Source organism: Biomphalaria glabrata, chromosome 1 (genome assembly GCF_947242115.1).
Source record: "Biomphalaria glabrata chromosome 1, xgBioGlab47.1, whole genome shotgun sequence".
NCBI lineage: Eukaryota > Metazoa > Mollusca > Gastropoda > Planorbidae > Biomphalaria > Biomphalaria glabrata.
In genome coordinates this window covers 48,654,643-48,675,956 of record NC_074711.1, presented here as the reverse complement: position 1 = coordinate 48,675,956, position 21,314 = coordinate 48,654,643, and the positions used below count along the sequence as shown (strand labels likewise).

The 21,314-nt window shown below is 34.4% G+C and overlaps 2 protein-coding genes across 6 annotated transcripts in view; one reads left to right on the top strand and one right to left on the bottom strand.

Annotated features, from left to right (window-relative positions):
- Positions 1–3,968, bottom strand: part of LOC106075149 (zinc transporter ZIP13-like) — an 84,543-nt gene extending 80,575 nt beyond the window's left edge. The window contains exon 1 of the mRNA XM_056040874.1: positions 3,474–3,968. Within this exon, the coding sequence (XP_055896849.1) occupies positions 3,474–3,726 (253 nt within the window). The 5' untranslated portion in view covers positions 3,727–3,968. The remainder of the gene's footprint in view (positions 1–3,473) is intronic.
- Positions 1–21,314, top strand: part of LOC106058916 (F-box/LRR-repeat protein 20-like) — an 86,432-nt gene that overhangs the window by 14,978 nt on the left and 50,140 nt on the right. The window contains exons 1-2 of one of the 5 annotated variants that reach the window (XM_013216433.2): positions 4,322–4,586; positions 14,330–14,577. The exons of 1 other annotated variant lie outside the window; for it this stretch is intronic. In XM_013216433.2, coding sequence (XP_013071887.1) covers positions 14,479–14,577 — 99 coding nt within the window. In that variant the 5' untranslated portion in view covers positions 4,322–4,586; positions 14,330–14,478. Of the gene's footprint in view, positions 1–4,321; positions 4,613–14,329; positions 14,578–21,314 lie in introns of those variants that run through there. 3 more of the 5 variants (XM_013216430.2, XM_013216432.2, XM_056040856.1) reach the window with 3 other exon arrangements.

Sequence of the window (21,314 nt, the reverse complement as noted above, 5' to 3'; positions counted from 1 at the left end):
GGATCTTGTCTCTGATGAACAGATCAATGAGACCTTCGAATGTCTTTTCAGTGTTAGACAATTCGACCCAACGCATTAGGTATATTGTAATGTCCTCAACAAATTCATGGAATGGCTGGTTTCTCTCCGGTTTAGCTTTATGGAACTTCTCTCTATACCCCTCATCTGTCAAGTTGTATCTTTTCATTAATACCTCCTTCATCTTGTCATATTCTTCTAGATCTTTCTTAGAAAAGTCGATACAAGCTTGCAGTGCCTTTCCCAGTAACAATGTGTATAGATGACTTCCTCACTGAGTTTTAGGTATATCTGTAGCTTGAGCATGCACTTCAAATCTAGCCAAATATGCATCCATTTGGTCTACATTCTCATTAAAAGGTGGTAACTTTGGCTTAAATACAGGTTTTATATGCTCTTTGATTTCTCCTTTGGTATTCCTAAGCTACAACTCTCTGACTCTCAATTTATGTATTTCTACATCAGCTTCTTTCTCTTTAATTCTTGCTACTGTCTCTTTTTCTTTAGTTCTTTCTTCGGCTTCTCTCTCTTTAGCTCTTTCATCTCGCTCTCTGTCTTCTCTTTCTTTTACCCACTCTTGTAAAGCGGTTCCTGTCAATCCCATCTCTTTTCCAGCGGCTATTAACTGTGATAATCTCTTAGCCATTCTTGTTTAAATGTGTAGCATCCAATATAAACAATACCATGACGTTTAACATGTGTACGTTTATGAAATGGGGAAGCCGAAGAAACTAGAAATGGACTCTGAATGTAGAATCTAACAGGAAAAGTGAACTTTTTTTTTTTGTGTGGAACATGATGATAATCCAAAATATTTGATTTGTAAAGAAAGTGTGGCTGTTAAAAAAAAATAAACATATAAACGGCATTGTAAAACAAATCTGACGCCATTATTGCTTTGAGCCGCGAATAAAAGATTGTTAAACTACACCTAGCAATCGGAGGATCGATGGGAATATTTACCAAAAAGAGACAAGAAAATACGTCGGTGGTAAAATAGTTACAATGATAAGTGATATTCACATTTTAAGCAGAGACGTGAAGCCATTTTCCGACGCGTAAAAACTATGATCATTTGAAGTTTATCTTAGTTTTTACGCGTCGGAAACTTCCATTAAGAGAGCCACAGGTTTCTAATAAAATTGTTTCAGGTCAATTTCATTTCGCTGTTGTACCTTTTCGGTCATGTAGACTTCGACACGAGTGTCGGAAACGAAAATGGTCGAATTAGGTTGGGCATCACTGCTCTGGCCAATAGGCCTACTGTTATGTAAAAACATTAGAGTTACATATAGCGCTTGCACGTCGTCGGTAATGAGCGTGATCGTTGTCAAATCATTTTCGAGTTAAGTAAGACGTCTTGCAGCTGACCTTTGTAGTTTTGTCACACAAAGATGCAGCTTAACGATGTAAACTGCAACAGTAGTGAAAATTTCGACCATTCTAAGCTCTACGGAACGAGAATAGGCCCCTAATCACGTTAGCAGAAACATTTTGAAATGCCTTCCTTCAAATGTTTTGTCAATATTGTCGCAGACGCCTGTCAGTACAGAGCCTAGACCTACATTTTAAAAGAAGTTTAAAATAGTTCAATGTCAAACGTTTCTAATAATGTAGTTATTATAATGGTCAAACATGGATTGAGAGCTACAATGAAAATACATTTTTTTTTACTGCCTCCCTGTTGTCAGGACATTGTGCCCCCCTAATAAATTTAATATATGGGTGATATTTTCTTTATAATAATAATAATAATTATAGACTTGAATTACAAAACTGTAGCTCAGTGTGTCAACCATTCATGCTTACATTGTGTCACTATATCAAAGAACTTGTGTTTGCTTGCTAAGAACTACTTTCATTTGTGTTGATTTACTCCTAGTATTTTAATACCATTTAATCTTTACTCTTAAATGGCCAGAGCTAATTTTAAAACCATTTAATTTATATTCAGAACTGTCTTACTTAGTATTCAGCCACTAGAATGCACAATAAGAGTAGGCCCCTAAGTGTAGAATTGTTGTTAATAAATGACATAAAAAAAACAACACATTTTTTAAAACAAAATAATAACATATTATTTTTTATTTTTATAAAAAATATGTTTTCTTTATTTCTAAATGAGTTGATAATAGTGTGTATCATATATTATTACAGTTGACTGGCTATAACTTGTCTATATTCAAATTCAAAATTGAATTGATCTAGAATTATAAAGAAATTATTTTATTTGTATAGTAAGCTGAATTAAATCTATGTGTGACTGAGTATTATAGATAATCAAGCATTTTATATTTGTTACTTGTTTGTATAGTTTTTACTTTAGGAATAGAACTAGATATAGAACAAATTCGTACAAGTGCTCCTTCTTCCTAGTGCCATTAGAGAATGGAATGGGTTGCCTGAATCAGCCAGGAATACCAACGACGTGGCAGAGTTTAAGTCATTGATTAACATGCATGATTAGATTGACACATGAAATGGGTAGGACATAATTATCTTCTTTTTTTAAAGTAACGTCTGTAATATATAAGATAAGATGTCTACATCAATACTATACCTATAAATAATAAAGACAAAGATTATAACTTTTAGTAATTGTAATTATCTGGTCTATAAACCCTATATCTAAGATTATGACATATAAAGAATTAATATTGCCATTATGAATCATTGAATGATTATGTCAGTGAGGATAAAATGACACCTGAGTTGATCTTTGTTGCACTTGAAATAGCAAAAAATATTGTTCCATATGCGGGATAAGTGTCTGACCCAGTGCAACTGTCAAATGATATGTAGTGCTTCTATACTGATTTAGCTCTCAGGAAGGCAGAGGGACCCTCATCCGAGGTCCAAAGAAAAGCCCTTTTATAGAAGACATGTACAAAAGATGTAATACAAACTTTAATTGACCCCCAGCCAGAGCTCTGCTTGGTTGAATCAGATGTGGAAAAATATTCAGGTCACACTGGGTTTGTATATTCATGTGAAACACTGCACTCATTTGTAATATTCAGAATCAAAGACAATGACATTATTATAAATATTGAAAATAAAATAAAATATATCTTATAAAATATTTTATCTCATAAAAAATTCTCAAAGTGAAAAGTCTTTAACTATACTAGATCTATGACAAAAAAACAACAACAAATAACTCAAAAATTATTCAGATATAGTATTAATATTACTAATATTAGTAGTATCTAATACTCATAGCTGTTCAGAGTATTCTAGTCCAGAACTAGACGTCTAGACTATACGTGTACTTTATATAGATATTATATAGATTATCTATCCAGTTTTGAATTACTCGAAGTTAAATGAAGGATTGTAACGAAAGACTAGATCTAAGTCTAGAATATTGACTAGATCTTATACAATATTTATATTAATCTAGACTCTGTACAAGTAGATAGATCTATTCTAGATCTGATACTTGATACACTTACCTCCATGCTTCAAAGCTTGACCAGTTTCCATAGGTATGACCAGTAGTGGAAAAAGACCGCTTAGTCCAACAAGAATCGATGCTAAAATTGAAAGAAACCATGTCTCGAAAGATACACTTTTTGTCTCAATAACAATCTCAGTCACCCCATCTTTAATTTGAATGTTTTCAATCACCGATAGATCAAAGACATCTAGGTCTAGATCTATATTTTTTCCTATATCGAGATCAACAGCTAGGGATTGAATTAGCATCTCTGCCACGTCCGAACTTTCAAAATCTTTATAACTATCTGACTCTGTAATGTCGTGATTAGATCAAGCAGTTTTATGGGATGCTGATCCAGACCTAAATAATTATCCATTCACAGGGTGTAAATGAATAGCTTTTGTGATAATAATTATTTGATGTAACAGCTGATAGTGAGATAAGTACCTTTCATTATTATATCTAAAGACTGACAATTTGTTTGACCCAGGCAATGTTCGTCAACTTTAACCTATAACCTCTATTCACATTCAAACAGAGTCGAGACTAGTTTTCAAAGTTTCGTACACATTTTGTTTTTAATTTTACTGTGTAATTAATTTATTATAGATAAGATAAAAAAAAAAAGAAAAAAATCTAACAACGCAGTATTTAGAGCAAGATATGTCGATGTAAGCCGTTTCTTTATACTGTATCTTCGTTTTCTTATGTATGGTGCGATAAGAGAGCTTGCCACCCCTATTTTTATTTTGATCTTCATTAGTTTGTGCACAATAAAAGCTACAAAAGATGTTCCTATTTTCAATGTAGGGGAAACCAAGTTGCTATTCAGGTGTGTTGCGCGTGAGTACCAATAAGCTGAGTAACAGCAGAATTTACTAACTTAGGTTTAGGCCAAGGGTACTTGGAGAGCGTGTAGTTATTAGGATGCCAGAGCAGGGATGTAAAAATAGAGATCTTGCAAGACTAGCCCATGTTACCTGTTCGGATGCTTATACTAGGCTTAGGCTAGGCTATTGAATATTAGACTAGATATAGCCTCTAGAGTCTAGATCTATCGTTTGGAAATCTGCAGTTGTGCAAGGCCCAGGGCTCCTAGGGCTAGTGTCACTATAGTGTGCTAAGTGTAGTGTGTTAGTCACTTTTTGTGTAGTAAAGATCTCATTATTTTATTATATCAATAGATTTAGATTCTATATTATATAATAATATCAATTTAATCAAACAGTATTTAGACTTACTTTATTACTCTAAGTCATACTATATTTTAATAATATATCTAGAATCTCATATTCATAATTATATAATTTAAATAGTTACAATTAATAATTAATATTATTATATTAGATTTAATTAAATCTAAATTTGTTGTAGTAATATACTCATAATCAATGATAATTAAATTTAGCTCTAACTCTTTAGTTCTGCTGATTTCTATAATATATATAGACTCCAGTTACTCACTCTGGATCTATATATAGAGTTTAGATCTAGCCTAGCCCCTATTGGCCCTATATTTAAAATAATAATCATTAATTATGTTATTGCTACTATAATTGTCTACAGTAAGAAAGATAATTTTATTACAATTTTGAAAAAAATCTTTTAATCTAGAAAACAATTTAAAATTAGACTTAAAAATAAATTGACTAATTTCTTGAGATAAGTGAATTATGTGTAGCTTATTCATATTCATAGTCATATGGACCATAGAGTATTAATGTATTAAATGATATATAATTTAACTACTAGATAGATGTAGATTATAGATCTTTATAATAATTTAGACTATAGGTAAACTAAATTGACAAATTTGTATAGCAGTGATGGGCAAACTGCAGCCTGTGGCCAACTATGGCCTGTGAAAAGGTTAGATCCCCCCACCACATAGGCACACTTTGTAAAAATAAATAATTATAATTTCACTCACAATTTAAAAATCTGAACATTAGTTGAAACTCTGGAGTAATGTTGGTAATTTAAATATTCGTGATTGGTTGCATCTACATACAGTCTGCTTGAACAAGTACTTTTAATTTTATTCAAACGACTGTGAAGTTGATGTTTATATTGTTTATTTATTTCACTATGCATGTTTGTAGAACATTTCAACTCTGAAATGTTGAGTAAAAAATGATGATGATGCCTGGTCTGTGTGATGGACTGTTGTACCGGGAAGCAGATTATCATCAACTTGAATTAAAAATCTTAAACATAAACATTTTAAACTAACAAATAAACATTTTAGAGTTGATTCTGAATGTCATATTTTAGAGTTGATTCTGAATGTCATATTTTTAATGAGTGAACGTGATGATATTTTTAATAAATTTTTAAAGATTAATTAATGTATCTAATTGGTTAGAAACCGTGGCTGTTTAAAATGACTATAATATATTCCGACATTTAACTATGAAACATAATAACAAATTATGCATCCATGAATAATGAAAAAAGAAAACAAAAAGGTAAAGAGTACCAAAAAGAATTTCTCATCTGTCCCTTGACTTTTGTCATAGGGGTGCTGTGACAGTTCAGGTGACCAAATCAGTCAGCAGCTGTTCTTAGGATATCAAGAGAGAGGCCAGTCCATTCTTTTATGTTATCCTGCCAGCTTTTCTTTAGATGAACCTTTCTTCTTGCTCCCTCCACTGTACCTTGAAGAATGACTTTTGATTGTGAGTCATGTCTTTTTAATATGACAGAACCAGCTCAGCTTTCGTCTCTTCACAGAATTGAGCAGTCCTTCCTTTTTGCCAGCCTGAGTGTTAACTTGCAAAAGTACAAACTTTGTTGTCTTCTTTTTCTGGTATCTGATACCCAGCATTTTTCTGTAGCATTTACTCTCAAAGGCTTGAATTCTTCCTTCAGCCTCAGTATTCAGTGTCCAACTTTCTCAACCATATAGCAGTACAGAGACATTTAGCAAAAAATACAGTTTATGTTTTACTGGGAAGCTGATGTTACTCTTCCAGATTTTCCACTGTTTGTGCATGGCAGCAAATGCCAAACTTTAACAGGTTTTTATCTCTTTTATTGACCGGTATTTGACCCTTCAATTCTTGTTATGTTTGACCCTAGGTATTTAAATGAGTCAACTTCTTTTAATGTTTGGACATTCAACTGTATGCAACATCTCACTTTCTACACCACAAACTAGTATTTAGCTCTTTTAAGCAGTGATTTCCATGCCAACTGCTCTAGCTGAAGTGCCCAGTTTTGAAGTAAGATCTTGTACTTGGTCTGCATTTTCTCCATATCATCTGCAAACCTGAGATTGGTAATATGCCACCCAGTTATGGTCAAGCTAGGAGTGAATCCTTTTAGAGTTTCCATCATAATATATGCACCAGAAATAAATTAAAAAGAGCCAGAGAGAGAATGCATCTGTGCTGCACTTCTATGGATGTCCTAAAATTTTCTCAATTTGGTTGGTTGGAAGTACTTAGCTATTCACATTATGATATAAGGCTTTGATAACATCAATAATGTTTTTATCTATGTTGAACTACCTCATCACATGCCATCATGCCAAACCCAGTCAAAAGCTTTTTTGAAGTCTATGAAGTTGTGTACCAATTTCTTTTGGTGTTGACATTTTTCATTTGATAGTCTGCTGTTAAATATTTGTTCAACAGTGCTTCTACCTGCTCTGAAGTTTGCTTGTTCTTCAGAAAAGACCTTCTAAGCTTTTTTCTTATGTTGAGAATTCTTCTTAGCATTATCTTGCTTGGGTGACTGATCAGACTTATTGCTCTATAGTTTTGATATTGTCTCAAGTTTCCTTTCTTGGGCAGCGGAATAATTAAAGATTGGGTCCATTCTTTTGGCCATGTTTTTATTTAATCTCATATTTCCTGGCAGATTGTCCTAAAATATTTAGTTATATATATATATGCATGTGAGCCGCCATGTTTAAAAAGTTCTGATGGTATGTTATCAATTCCAGGCAACTTGCTACCTTTCATTTTATTGCTTCCTCTACTTCAGACTCTAGAATTGGAGCCTCGTAGTCTCTGTTGTCCTAAGGTGTTTTGTTAATTAGACTGTAGTTGGGATTTATCTCAAACTAATGCAGATCTTTGTAATATTTTGTCCACCTTCTAAGCATATTTGCTTCTTCAGTCAGAAGAGTTCCATCATGTTTTCAGTCACTGTGATTCTAGCTTGTTTTTAAATAAAGCAGTGTTTCTTAACCTTTGAAAAAAAAAACAGCCATGTTGAGGCCTTCCTTTTGACAGCTAGGGGGTCTGGGGGAGCGCTGTAAGCTCACCCATTGGGGTCCTGGGCGAAGCCCCGATGCCAAAAGCATTTGCTTGCATTCTTCACAGCAGAAACGCATTCTCCTAACATCTACAGCTCATTATTCATCCTATTGAAAATGTTTTACTTGAAAAATATTCTAATATGAATTTACAGGCCCTTACTACATGGTAAATACAACTGATTTGTTCCTTGAAAAAATAAGATACCCCACAGATTTAGATTAAGGCTTTGAGGATCACCGCAAAAAAAAAAAATATCAGAAAAATAATAAAAAAAAAAAAAGCAGCCATGTTAAGGCCTTTCTCTTGATGGCTAGTGGTCTGGGAGAGCGTTGTAAGCTCCTCCAGTTGGGTCCTGGGCGGAGCCCCGACAGCAAAAGCGTTTTCTTGCATTCTTCACAGCAGAAACACATTCTCCTAAAATCTATAGCTTATTATTCATCCTATTGAAAAAGGACCTTTTGAAAATGTTTTACTTGAAAAATATTCTAATATGAATTTACAGGCCCTTACTACATTGCAAATACAACCGATTTGTTCCTTGAAAAGATAAGATATCCCACATATTTAGACTTGCTTTGAGGATCGCCGCCGAAAAAAAAAAAAAAAAAAATTTTTTTGAAAAATCTCATTTGTAAGAGATACGTTCAATAGGCATATTGGTAACTTTGTTTTGTTACAGAACAATAATTCAAAGCTCTAAACACAAAATTTCAGATGTGGGAGGAGAAATTAAGTGGGCCAATTAGATTCTACTCTAAATTTTTTAATTTTTAGGATTCTAGCATCTATTGTGAGTTATAGTCTCAAAATAGTTTATACAATAGAAAAAAAGCAGTATGAGTAAAGGTTGGAAAAAGGTGACTAGGGAAATAATATTTGAGTTCAGAACTCATCTCAATTGTTACTCTTATAATGAAAAATTTCGTATGAATTCTACATTTTTCAAAACAAAGTCTTTCTTAAAATAACTAAGATAAATTCTTGTGCAATTACAGAAACTCTGTCACCATATTTGACTATTATGTTTTAAAATGCCATGTTTTCGGCTAGAAAAAGGGGGGGGAGGTAGAGTGAAAACATTAATCCTCACCCCTTTTTTTAATTACTGCCAATGATGCATTTGGCATTAAAGAATAGGGTGTGGGGCTACTCGATATAAGAATTTAATTTATAGCATATATTAATTATATTAGTGACATATTTTTTTAAAATTGTGTCATTTCTTAACTAAAAAACAAAAAGAAAAAGTATTGGTATGTCCAATTGACGGAAGGCGATTCCCACCTGGTACAACCCTTTTTCATTTTATATTTACTAATGATAAAATTTGAGATCAGTGTCTGTGTGCGACATAATATACAAACTGGTATAAAACATCAATATGTACCATATATTATAAAGATATTCAACTTATTTTGTTCACAAACTATGATTTCTCCATAAAAATAGGACCACCCACCCCCTCAGAGGGCTAGAGTGGGAAGGGCAGTAGAAGCAATAGCCGACCCCCACACCTCACCGAATCGGCTAAGATACCAGAAGTGTAGCGATATAATATAAAAATTATACAGTAATTCAACTAATTTTGTTCACAAACTATGATTTCTAAATAAAAGTATGACCCCCCCCCCCTCAAAGGGTTTAGGTGGAAGTGCAGAAGATGTATTCACCCCCCCCCCACACACACACACACACCCAATCGGCTAACAGGGAATTGACATAATATAAAGATCAGTTAAAATATCAATAACAGGTTTTAATTATATAGATATTTAATTGATTCTGTTAATAAGCTGTGATTTCTTCAAATGAATTGGACCCCCCCTCCCACTCCAAAGTTTAAGGGGGTGGCGATATTGATGCCATCACCACCCCCCAATCCCACCAAAACGGCCAACATACAAGAGGGGGGCGAAATAATACAAAAAATAGGTTGAAATATAAATAATTTGTATATATTATTAACATAACTAATAAATTTGTATACAAATTGTGTGATTTCTTTACTAAAATTGGGGGGGGGGGGGGGGATCAGCCCCACACCCCCACCCCGGATCCGCCAGTGGTCTTATGTTGGTTACAGCTTTTAATGTTTCATTTGCTTTCTTGCTGTTGCCAACTTTCAAGCTACTATCAATTATCGCGCACTGGTCACTGATTCATTTTTCTTTTGTCAACTTCATTTTCATGCATATTTCTTTGTTGATAATGCTGTATTCTGCTGCCAACAAGGGATTAATTTTCTTTTTCTTTTTTAGTTCTCTTCTCCATCACATAAATCAAGGATCATGTCATTTGGCATGGCTTAATTTTCCTTTACTTTTTCCTTAAGACCTCAGAGGCCAATTTATATAATACTGTTCTGATAGTATCTGCAAGTGAGTCATTGTCCTCGTGTACAAATTTACCTCCTGCTGCGGCCTCAGACAATTCAGCAATGTTTGGGTCTTTGAATTTTTCATTGTTGTATTTAATGTCTGGTTTCAATGTCTGCCAATGTTAGGTCCAGGGAAAGTTTTGGCTTTGTTGATGCTTGATTTAAACCTCAAAGGAAACAGTATATTGTCAGTGTGGCTGTGCATTTGTTATCTGGTGCATGCCACATAGTTGTTCTGGATGGTTTATGTGAGAATGAGGTGTTAGCTACAGTGAGTTTACAGCTGCTGGCAAAATCTAAGAGCCTCATTCCTCTGTCGTTAGTTTCTCTTAGTCATAAAGGTCCAGTAGTTCCTGCCCAATGCTTAAATGTATCCTTTCCTATCCTGGCATTAAGTTTCCCTTAATAATGAGGATATCTTTTTTGGAACTTCTGACAGGCCATGAATGTGTCAGAATGTCCCATAGATATTTTTTAAGTTTGTGTGTGATTTCCTTTATTTTGCAGCATGAATAGAGAATTTAAGCATTCCATGTTCCAATAACTTTGCTCATGTTTGGTAACTTAATTGTTTTAAGGTGTTTCTCAGTAGCATACTTTTTGCTTCCAAAACCCTGCAACACCTCAGCAGAAAACGTGGTTGTTGTTAATCTGGGCCTCAAGCAATCTGGCAATGGTTTTCAATGATTTTGTCTTTGTCATAGCATTTCATTGGGTTTAATAAGTCTTGGTGGCACCCATCTCCTCTCCAAGACCTTTTTTTCCTTGGGGTTTTATCCCAAAGATGGAAAGTCTCACATGACTAATGAGCTCCATCTGCTCAAGGCTAATGATAGTATCAGTCCACCCCGGATATTTTATTTCTCCTACCATATCTGGTGGGTATTACCCTATTTGCCACCTATTAATTTTATTAGAGGCATTGATTTAAAATGTTCTGTATAGCATGTGATCGCATGTGTGTTTTGTCTGTCAGTCTGTCTGTCCGTCATGTTAATATTGATAAAAAAAGACTAAAAGCTATTGAAAATGTGATTAATCTTCAATTTCCCTTCCGAAACATTGCAATAGTTTTAAGCATCTATAATAGATTGTTTCGGATGTTTATATAGTGAGAGAAAAAGAGAATTTTAGATACTTGTATGAAAATTAGATGTACCATAGCCTTGTGGAGAGATTTTCATACCATACTTTGGTGTTAGTAAGTTGTTTTCCTTAAAAATCAGAACATATTATTAACGATAATTAGATTTTGTACAGTTTAAAGCTAGAAAATTAAATGTAGTTTAAGACAGAAGTGCAATTTTACATAAATAGAGTTAACATGTTTTTCATAAAAATTGGAGCATCCGATTTTTGGTAATGAGAAGAAGATTATTTATATTATGTATTAGAAGAGGGATTTCAAACAGTTATTCTCGTTAGTAGATTTTTCATAAAAAATTCAGAACAACTTAAGCGACCATTTGTAAGAAAATTAAAGTAATGTAGGTCGATTTCTATTTCAAAACAAAATCTGGAACATTCTTAACTGATACAAAAAAATTTTTATGTTTCAGCAAGAAAATTAATAAGTCTAAAAGTTATTTTCAATAATTGTTTCTAGTCAATTACTTTCTTATTTTAAAATCCTGAACAACCTATTGTCAATATTTTTGAAAAAAAATTCATTTAACATAAATTTGTTTTAAGTTGAAAATATGGAACAATTTGATATTAATAATTAAACAATAGTGATAGTCCAAGAATATAAGTGTAATTATGCGATTTCAAACAATCATTTGACATAATTTATTTATCCGGAACAACTTAATAGTTTATGAAGTATAAGTATAGAGATTTACATTTAGCATTTACATGCTATTTACTTTAAAAAAACAGGAACAACATGTGTTTTTTTTGCAGTCCTTGGCATTTATTTGTTTTTCACAAAAACATTCGGACCAATCTATTATAAATACTTAAAAGTATTGCAATGTTTTGGAAGGAACATTAAAGGTTAAATCAGATTTTCAATAGCTTTTAGTGCTTTTTTATATAAACGCGACGAACAGACCGAACAACAGACAAATCGCACAAAAATAAGCTGCTTTTATCCTGTTAGGGGCACTAAACAAAAAATAAATAAAATCTGATTATTTAACAATTTTGAGGGAACTAGTTTAGTACCAAGTTTTGCCGCAGCCACCACGCTACTGCACCAAATTCGCTGCATGAAAAGTCCATTTAAAATAATGTGCGTGATATTTACATACAAAGTGCATTCTTAACCTTTATAAAAAAACATAAATGCTTTTCTTTTAATTTTAGCAGCTAGTTGACCAGAAAAAACACAGTTAACTTATATTTATATTTGTTGTGAAAATTTCTTGTACATTTTATAAATATATTTGACTTGATTGATCATGTGTTTTTGCAACGTTTAAGCATGGAATTTAAATGTAATATAAGTTTAGAAGAGCAAACAAACATTTGTTGGTATTTATTTGTTTTTCACAAAAACATCCGGAACAATCTATTATAGAAACTTGTAAAATGTTTTGGTTGTTTGTAAAATGTTTTACATGTTTCGGATGTTCCTTCAGAGTTGAAGATAATTACTTCCTAGTCCGAACCTCCCGCAGGACGACGGGGGATGGGAGCGGGCAGGATTTGAACCCGGGACCATCGATAAAATCTGAACGACAGTCCAGCGAGCAAACCGCACGACCAGGCAGCCATCCGCCAACTTAAAAGTATTGAAATGTTTTGGAAGGAACATTAAAGGTTAAATAAGATTTTCATTAGCTTTTAGTGTTGTTTTTTATATAAAGGTTATGGAGAGACCAACCAACAGACAAAACTCACAAAAATAAGCTGCTTTTATCCTGGTTGGGGCACTAAACAAAAAATAAACAAAATCTGATTATTTAAAATATTTTAGGGAACTAGTTTAGCACAATGTCATGCCACGGCGTCACGCTACTGCACAAAAGTCGCTGCATAAAAAGTCCGGTTTTTTTTAATGTGCATGATCTTTACATACAAAGTGCATTCTTAGCCTTAATAAACAAACGTATGTCATGTTTTTTTTTTTAATTTTATCAGCTAGTTGACTAGACAAAAACACAGTTAATTAATATTTATATTTGTTGTAAACATTTATTGTACATTTATAAATATATTTGACTTAGTGATACTGAAAATACACAAAAAATTGTCTTTCTTTGTTAACATATTGTAACATTATCTCCCTTACATTTATGTTTTGTTTTAGAATAGGTATATTTTTATGAAAAAATTGCTTTCATAATTAATTCTATAAACCAAACGGTTTGCTTTTAGAAAACAAAATGTAGCCGTTGCACCTACACTTTGCAAGCTGCATCGCATGGGGAAATAATATTTTTCATTTCTCTTCTAGTTTTTGAAATCTGAGTGTGACAGACGGCCTTTCCCCTTATGGGGGCCGCTAAAAAAAGTGTTTTCCTATGCTGCATCTCACAATGACGAAACCTCTTATAGCTGCATTAATTATAATTATACATAATAGTAAAACTTGTATTTGAAAAGTAAGGTGGGTTATTTTCTTTCAATAATGAAACTTAGAAAAAGCTGTTGTGTCAGAAATAGATTGATGAAGGAACACATCAGCCATGTTTACTGTTTAGAATTAATAAGTCACAATTTAAAAAAAAATAAAAGATGAACTATAATCTAAACAGGGGGGGCGCGATGGCTGAGTGATAAAGCGCGTGACTTCCCGGGTTTAAATCTTGGTGAAGACTGGAATTTTGAATTTCTGGATTTTTAATCCATTCAACTCTAATTGGTACCTGACATTAGTTGGAGAAATGTAAAGGCTGTTGGTCATTTATTGTGATGTCCATGTGACACACTTGTTAAACATCAGCTATAGAAACAGATGACCTTTACATCATCTGCCCTATGATGGCAAGGTCTGAAGGGGGTACTTTACTTTTTACTTAATTATCTAAACATTCTCAGTTTCATACATTGCATTGGTATAACATAAAGAAATTTAATACTGAAATTATAAACTTTTTTATTTTCAAAAAAAATATGGCCTGCCAAAATTTTTCCTTTATTTTTTTTTGTCTAAAAAAGTTTGCCCATCACTACTCTAAGAGTAAAATAGTCTATGGTCTCAGGATGATATCTAGATCTTAGAGAACTAGTGAGATCAAGTATTGTATTAAATATGTCTCATGCTTTAACTACCAGATAGACAATAAGATAAGTTATTCAAGTTTTAACAGTCGATCTGGATCTGGTGATAAGATCTAGACTCAATCTAGATCTATTTGTAATTAGACATTAGTAATTTTGAAAGTAGATCTAAAAGACCTAGAATCTTCATCTACAATTTAATCATGGATGCAGCATTTCGAACAACTATATTCGATATTGCTCAAGACGCCTCACAGGCTGCAACTGCTCACAATGAAAGTCATGGATACTATAGCAGAGCGGTCAGTAAAATCATTAGATGTAAATTCTAAATTAAATAGATTGACATTTATTTATCTTATGCTAAGTAAAAAGTCAAAATGACATCAGTCAAAAACTGATAATCTTGCTGTTGAATGAACAAGATCTAGATGTAAATGTATTTATAGGTTTCAGTTCACCTATTAATTGATTTAGAATTTAGATCTAAATCAGGGGGTGGCCAACTTTTTGTTTCCATGCACCAATTTTTGTCACTTCTAAAGCAGAGATGCGCCACACAATGGTTTACTCCCTTGTATACATTTCAAATCTGGTCATTTGGACATGTTTAGCAGTTAGACATACTTGTAATTGTAAAATCGTTTCTAAAAATTCATATCTATATAATATGATAGTATGGGAATTGTAAATGAATTTCAAACACACAAAAAAAAATACTTTACTTACTTTATTGACATTTCTGAATTAGCATTAATGGTTTTAATTGATTATTTCTAAATGTACTGTTAATTAAATATGAACACTGCAAGCAGTTTTCAATTCTAAAATATAATTTCTTATATAGGCAAGTTTACTATCTTTAATTAGACTGAACATAAAGTTACATTCGTAATTGAAAACAACTGCCAATTTTTCAGACTTCATCAGTCAAGATGTCAGTTGTTTCTTTATGATTTGTATAATCTTCTGAGATCATATTTCATATCCAACAGTTCACAATATTAGCTGAATGCTCTTACCTGTTTAATTCTCTTGCTCGCAGAACCTCTTGATGTATAATGCAATGACATTAAAAAAGAGAGCAACCTAAAAATCTTTCGAGCAAGGCTATAGTTCCATCTCTACTAGTCATTGATGGTCCTTCATCAAAAAATAAATTTTAATTCATGATTTTACAAATAGGATTCTGCTTTCTCTAATGTCTCTGGATTTCCATAGAGTGACTCCAGACCAATAAGGTCATTAATTCCACTTATAAAAATGCTTATCTCGGGTAAGTTACAGATGTCAGTGTTTTTTTCATCGCCAGAGAAATACTTATGCTTTTGACAAAGTTAGATTTTGTAGGATTATTGCTTAAACTTCTCTTTAAGAGATTTCCCCTTCACCTAAGTCTGTTGGACCATTGAGGCACCCTACAAGATCTGTTGACCATCTTTCTCCACTCCTCTGTCTTTTGCCCTGGGTAGAATCTATTTCAATGGCAGGCCCGATTACACCCCTAGAGGTGTAGTGCGCCATTTGTAATCCTGCGATCCGCCACTTTTGACACATGTGTCATTAGTTGGCCACCCCTGATCTAAATTTTCAGTTGAATTAATGCAAATAATTGAACTCTATACGCTCTACTTGAATTGTATTCTACTAGATCTACAATCTAGACTAGAGTAATTATTATTCCCATGACATTTTTTGAATAGGAATAAATTTATTATATGGACTATTCTAGCAATGGCATGACATATGTATAAACAAGGGCTAGTTTTGTGTTGTTATTGTTGTTTTTTACAATACTGTAACATAAAGATTTTGTTATTATTGAAAGCACTTCATCATTATCTACTAGTTAGGTCTCAGTCATTTGGTCACAGCAACAGTTGTCTGGTCGCAAGTTCTTTTTCTTACAATACACTTTTTTTTGCCTTGCAAAGTTTCCTAAAAAAAAAAAAAAAAGATGGACAAGAATCAGTGGTTTAACAAACACAATCTCCAACGATGCAGGATTGACTGAAAACAAAAAAGCTTTTGTAAAAATGAAAAAGAAGTTGAGAAATTTGTTCCTCTCCAACGTTTCAAGAACCAAGCTTCCCTTCCATTACTTTGATATGACTGTGTATTATGGGCGTAGCCAGAGGGGGGGTTGGGGGTTCAACCCCCCCCCCCCCACTGAAATTAAATCCCCCCCCCCGCATGGGGGGGGGCGGAATTAAGTGACTGATTTTTGCTTTCATTTTGTTTATTTTAGGTGAGATTTTAATACTAAATCATCACTTACCACAGCACAGCCGAGGGGGTTTTGAGTAAAAAACCCTCTACCAGGGGGTTTTGAGTTTAAAACCCCCTACCAGGGGTTTTGAGATTTAAAAAAACCCTATCAGGGGGTTTTGAGATACAAATCCCTCTACCAGGGGGTTTTGAGTTTAAAACCACCTACCAGGGGCTTTGAGTTTAAAGCCCCCTGCCAGGGGGTTTTGAGTTTTAAACCCCCTACCAGTGGTTTTTGCAGTTCAATCCCCCTCTTCTATAAAACAAAACAAAAAATGCAAACAACAATCCCCAAATTCCAACAGCACAGTTATGGAAGATTTTGATTTTAAAACCCCCTCCAAAATTTACGATAACCCCCCCCCCCCTCTTCAATATAAAAAAAGCATATTGCACACTCAAAATTCTATGAGCGTAGCCAAAGGGGTTTTGAGTTTAACCCCCCCCCCCCTCCAGTTGGTGTTTGAAGCTAAAAAGTATCTCTTCAATATAAAAAAAAAGCAAATTACACACTATAAAATCTATGAGCGTAGCCAAAGGGGTTTTGAGTTTAAATCGCCCTCCTCCAGATGGCTTTTTCTTTAAAGTTTAAAACCCCTCCAGATGGTTTTGAGTTTTAAATTCCCCTACAGAGCGATTAGAGTTGAAAACCTCTTTCTTCAATATTATTTTAAAGCAAATTACAGTCACCAAATTCTATGATCGTAGCTAAATGGGGTTTTGAATTAAAAAAAAAACAAAAAAACTCCAGAGATTTTTTAGTTTGAAACCCCTCAACAGATGATTTGACGAAAAAACTTTCCTTTTCGATATAAAATCTAAAGCGCAATACAGGCATGTACCCTAATTCCAAGAGCGTAGTCAAGAAAGGTTACAAATTTCTACCAATGGCTTGGACTCCATTAATAAAGTGTGAATAGTCTTCTGCCGAAATTGAAAAAACACTAAATGTGGTTCAACAAAGATGGCTAAGACAGATTTTAGGAGTCAGTTATAGAGATCGGGTCTAAATCAAAGAAATCATATGCCGAACTGGGAGTCGAATCCTTATTAAGGTTGTGACAGAGCGTGGCATGAGGTTTTCGGGACATGTTCTCCGACAAAATGAATTACGCAAAATAAGAGTTGCGGAAACAGCTTGCCGGAAAATGCGCCGAACAGCGCGAGAGGGTCTAAGTCAGTAAGAATAGCACATAATAGCAAGATAATGCATTGTAGATACCTCAGAATATGCATTTTGTTGGCTTTCTATACTAGAAATAGTGCTTGGCGCTTGCTAGCAAGGGCGGGGAGTCTACAATAAACGTCTTCCGAAAGTGTCAGAATGTAATAAAGGTTAATTATGTACCATGGGCGTAGCCAGGATTTATTTTCGGGGAGGGTTTAGGGGGGGGGGGGATTTTTTATCCCCCCCCAAAGCCCCCCCCCCCCCCCCGAACAAAAAAATATATTTATTTATGTGTGTGTATGTACATCATCTTTATTACATTCTGACCCTTCATTCTTTCGGAAGACGTTTATTGTGCCCTAGAATAGGTTCTTCCTGGAGTTAGTGAAAAAATTGTAGATTTCCCGCCTTAGCCAGCAAGGGTGTCAGGGGGAGCGCTAGGAGCTTCCCAATCGCGGGGCGGAGCCCCGCCGCCAAACGCGATTTCTGGTATTGAAAGCCAACAAAATGCATATTCTGAGGTATCTACAGTGTATTTTCCTGCTTTTAAAAAAGTTTTGTTTCAAAAAACTAATTTGCTATTCTTACTGACTTAGACCCTCCCGCGCCGTTCGGCGCATTTGCCGTCAAGCTGTTTCCATAAAAATCTGTCACTGGTAATGTCTGAAGCCTCTTCCCACCTGCTCTGAGGACCTCCATGAATGTGTGGCGCTAAGTTGTACTAGGATGTCATCGCAAATCTTCTTATGCGTAATTCATTTTGTCGGAGAACATGGCCCGCAAACCTTATGCGACGCTCTATCACAATCTTACTAAGGGGTCGACTCCCACTTCGGCATATGATTTTATTGATTTAGACCCGATCTCTATAACTGACTCCTAAAATCTGTCTTAGCCATCTTTGTTGAGCCACATTTAGTGTTTTTCAATTTCGGCAGATGACTATTCACTGCACTTTATTAAGGAGCCCCGCCACTGGTAGAAATGTGTAACTGTAGTTTGTTTTAGAATAATATTGAAGATAGAGGTTTTCCACCTCAAAACACTCTGTAGAGGAATTTTAAACTCAAAACCATCAGGAGGGGTTTTAAACTTTTAAAAAAGCCATATGTAGGAGAGGGGTTTAAACCTAAAACCCCAATACGCTACGCTCAAATAATTTTAGTGTTTAATTTGCTTTTTTTTTTATATTGAAGAGGTATTTTTTAACATCAAACCCCTCAAGGGGGGGGGGTTAAACTCAAAACCTCTTTTGGCAACGCTCGTAGCATTTTGAGTGCTTAATTTGCTTTTTTTTCTTACACTGAAGATGTATTTTTTTAGCTTCAAACCCCGCTGGCGTGGGGTTTAAACTCAAAACTTCTTTGGCTACGCTCATAGATTTTAGAGTGAGTAATTTGCTTTTTTTTATATAATGAAGAGGTATTTTTTAGCTTCAAACTCCACTAGAGGGGAGTTTATAACTCAAAACCACTTTGACTACACTCATAACATTTTGAGTGTATAATTTGCTTTGTTTTTATTATTTATTATTTTTTACCTTCAAACCCCGCTGAAGGGGGGTTTAAACTCAAAACTGATTCAAAACCCATTAAGCTACGCTCATAACATTTTGAGTGCGTAATTAGCTTTTTTTTTTATATTGAAGAGGTATTTTTTTTAACTTCAAAACCCTGCTGAAGAGAGGTGAGTGGGGGGGGGGGGGGTAAACTCAAAAAGCCTTTGGCTACGCTCATAGAATTTTGAGTGTGTAGTTTGCTTTTTTTTTTATATTGAAGAGGGGTTTTATCGTAAATTGTGCTTTTGGAATTTGGGGATTGTCGTTTGCATTTTTTGTTGGTTTTGTTTTATAGAAGAGTGGGATTTAACTGCAAAAACCCCTGGTAGGGGGTTTTAAATTCAAAACAAAATCAAAGCAAAAAATCAGTCACTAAATTCCATTTCATTTCGGGGGGGGGGTTTGAACCCCAAGAACCCCCCCCCCTGGCTACGCCCATGTTATGTACACACACACACACACATATATATACATGGGTGTAGCCAGGGGGGGGGGGTTCTTGGGGTTCAACCCCCCCCCCCCCGCAGGGGGGGGAGGACGGAATTAAGTGACTGATATTTGCTTTCATTTTGTTTATTTTAGGTGAGATTTTAATACTAAATCATCACTTACCACAGCACAGCCGAGGCAGTTTTGAGTTAAAAACCCTCTACCAGGGGGTTTTGAGTTTAAATCCCCCTACCAGGGGGTTTTGAGATTTAAAAAAACCCTATCAGGGGGTTTTAAGATACAAATCCCTCTACCAGGGGGCTTTGAGTTTAAAACCCCCTACAGGGGTTTTGAATTTTAAACCCCCTACCAGAGGTTTTTGCAGTTGAATCCCCCTCTTCTATAAAACAAAACAAAAAAAAATGCAAACAACAATCCCCAAATTCCAACAGCACAGTTGAGGAAGATTTTGATTTTAAAACCCCATCCAAAATTTACGATAACCCCATCTTCAATATAAAAAAAAGCAAATTACACACTCAAAATTCTATGAGCGTAGCCAAAGGGGTTTTGAGTTTAACCCCCCTCCCCCTTCCAGTTGGGGTTTGAAGCTAAAAAGTACCTCTTCAATATAAAAAAAGCAAATTACACACTATAAAATCTATGAGCGTAACCAAAGGGGTTTTGAGTTTAAATCCCCCTCCTCCAGATGGCTTTTTCTTTAAAGTTTAAAACCCCTCCTGATGGTTTTGAGTTTAAAATTCCCCTACAGAGCGTTTAGAGTTGAAAACCTCTCTCTTCAATATTATTTTAAAGCAAACTACAGTCACCAAATTCTATGATCGTAGCTAAATGGGGTTTTGAATTAAAAACAAAACAAAAAAAAAAACTACAGATTTTTTAGTTTAAAACCACTCAACAGATGATTTGACGAAAAAACTTTCCTTTTCGATTTAAAATCTAAAGCGAAATAATAATAATAATAATAATCTTTATTATCCGTCAGGAAATTTGTCTTACAATTTGTGCATTACACCAAACAAAAAACAGTATAACTATAAGAAACCAAAGTGTACATTCACACCAGACTCACTCATAATTTACATGTGACAAAGTTTATACCAGATTGTTCTTATTTAATAATTTGATTGCCAGGGGAACAAAATACAGGCATGTAATTCCAAGAGCGTAGTCAAGAAAGGTTACAAATTTCTACCAGTGGCTTGGGCTCCATTAAGTGTGAATAGTCTTCTGCCGATATTGAAAATCATTAAATGTGTCGCAACAAAGATGGCTAAGACAGATTTTAGGAGTAGTCATAGAGATCGGGTCTAAATCAAAGAAATCATATGCCGAACTGGGTGTCGAATCCTTAGTAAGGTTGTGACAGAGCGTCGCATGAGGTTTTGCGGGACATGTTTTCCGACAAAATGAATTACGCAAAATAAGAGTTGCAGAAACAGCTTGCCGGAAAATGCGCCGAACGGCGCGTGAGGGTCTAAGTCAGTAAGAATAGCACATTAGGTTTTTGAAATAAAACTTTTTAATAGCAACATAATGCACTGTAGATACCTCAGAATATGCATTTTGTTGGCTTTTAATACCAGAAATAGTGC